The sequence below is a fragment of the Monosiga brevicollis genome, genomic scaffold, assembly GCF_000002865.3.
Source record: "Monosiga brevicollis MX1 MONBRscaffold_37 genomic scaffold, whole genome shotgun sequence".
Classification (NCBI taxonomy): Eukaryota; class Choanoflagellata; order Craspedida; family Salpingoecidae; genus Monosiga; species Monosiga brevicollis.
In genome coordinates this window covers 380,108-381,179 of record NW_001865074.1, presented here as the reverse complement: position 1 = coordinate 381,179, position 1,072 = coordinate 380,108, and the positions used below count along the sequence as shown (strand labels likewise).

Sequence of the window (1,072 nt, the reverse complement as noted above, 5' to 3'; positions counted from 1 at the left end):
CCTTTGTTCCTCGATGGAAGGGTCGCTTTGCGGCGCTGGTCCATCTGATGAACGCTGACCACATCCAGCGCCACTTTGGCGGTGTCTGCCTGCGCTCGTCGTAGGTAGGCACCGCCTCGGGGGTCCCTCTGTGGGGATCCCTGTGTGCACCTGTCACTCCCTAGGTGGTTCTCGTTGTGTCTGTTGATGGCTTGACTTGTATTTTTGTCTGATTTTGCTTTGATTTCTGCTGTATCTGTGTGGTATTTTTGCTGAATTTTTGTAAGGTCCTTTGTATGATGTCTTTGTCTTCTGTGGTCGGTTGTTTTCTCAATCCGACGTTGTGTCTCGTTGGATGTGAGCGTGCCGTGGTGTTCTTTGTGTTTGTGCTGTGATGCTTGTACTTGTGATGTATGCCTGTCTTTTTTTGGGTGACTAGTGTTTGGAATGGCCGTATCTCTGGTTATACTTGGTCGTTTTGTACGATTTTTGTTTCTATGTGCGTGGTTCTTCGCGCTTGTACTCCTCGGCATGATAGAAGCCGATAAATGTAACTTGTTCTCTTGTGTTGTTTTGCGTGCCGTTGTGATTTTGATGTCGGGGTTGCACAGCTTTGCTTTCAGCTCTGAGGTTCAAACACCTAATTTATTTAAGGCCATCCTCAACTGCAACGATTGCAACCTCTTCAAAGCTAAGCGCCTTGCTCTGGCTGGCTTCGATCGCGACCGCACGCCCCGCATGCCTGGTGAACTGGTCGCTTCTGACATGTTTGGCCCGCTTCGCTCCCCTAGTATCAAAGGAGCGAGGTACATCATTGCCTATCGGGATGTGGCGACGGGCTTTCTCTGGCTCGACCCTGTCTGTCGCAAGGACGATCTGGCTGAGAGCTTTGCTCGCCTGATTCGCGACTCGCCCATCCCCATTCGCATTGATGAAGCCGACATGCAGAAGCGCACCATCATCCAGAGCGACAATGACGGGCCCTACCACTCCTTGGCCTTTCGCGAACAGCTGCGCCACTTCAACTGTGTTTGGCGCCACTCGCCGCCTTACACTCCCGAAATGAACGGCGCCATCGAAACCGTCTTCCGCG

General features: G+C 52.1%; 1 protein-coding gene across 1 annotated transcript in view; it reads left to right on the top strand.

Annotated features, from left to right (window-relative positions):
- The window catches only part of MONBRDRAFT_29718 (uncharacterized protein), a gene marked incomplete at both ends in the record, with an annotated part of 1,973 nt that extends 1,778 nt beyond the window's left edge, over positions 1 to 195 (top strand). Inside the window, one exon of the mRNA XM_001750171.1 lies at positions 165 to 195. Within this exon, the coding sequence (XP_001750223.1) occupies positions 165 to 195 (31 nt within the window). The remainder of the gene's footprint in view (positions 1 to 164) is intronic.
- Between the last annotated feature and the right edge of the window lie 877 nt (positions 196 to 1,072).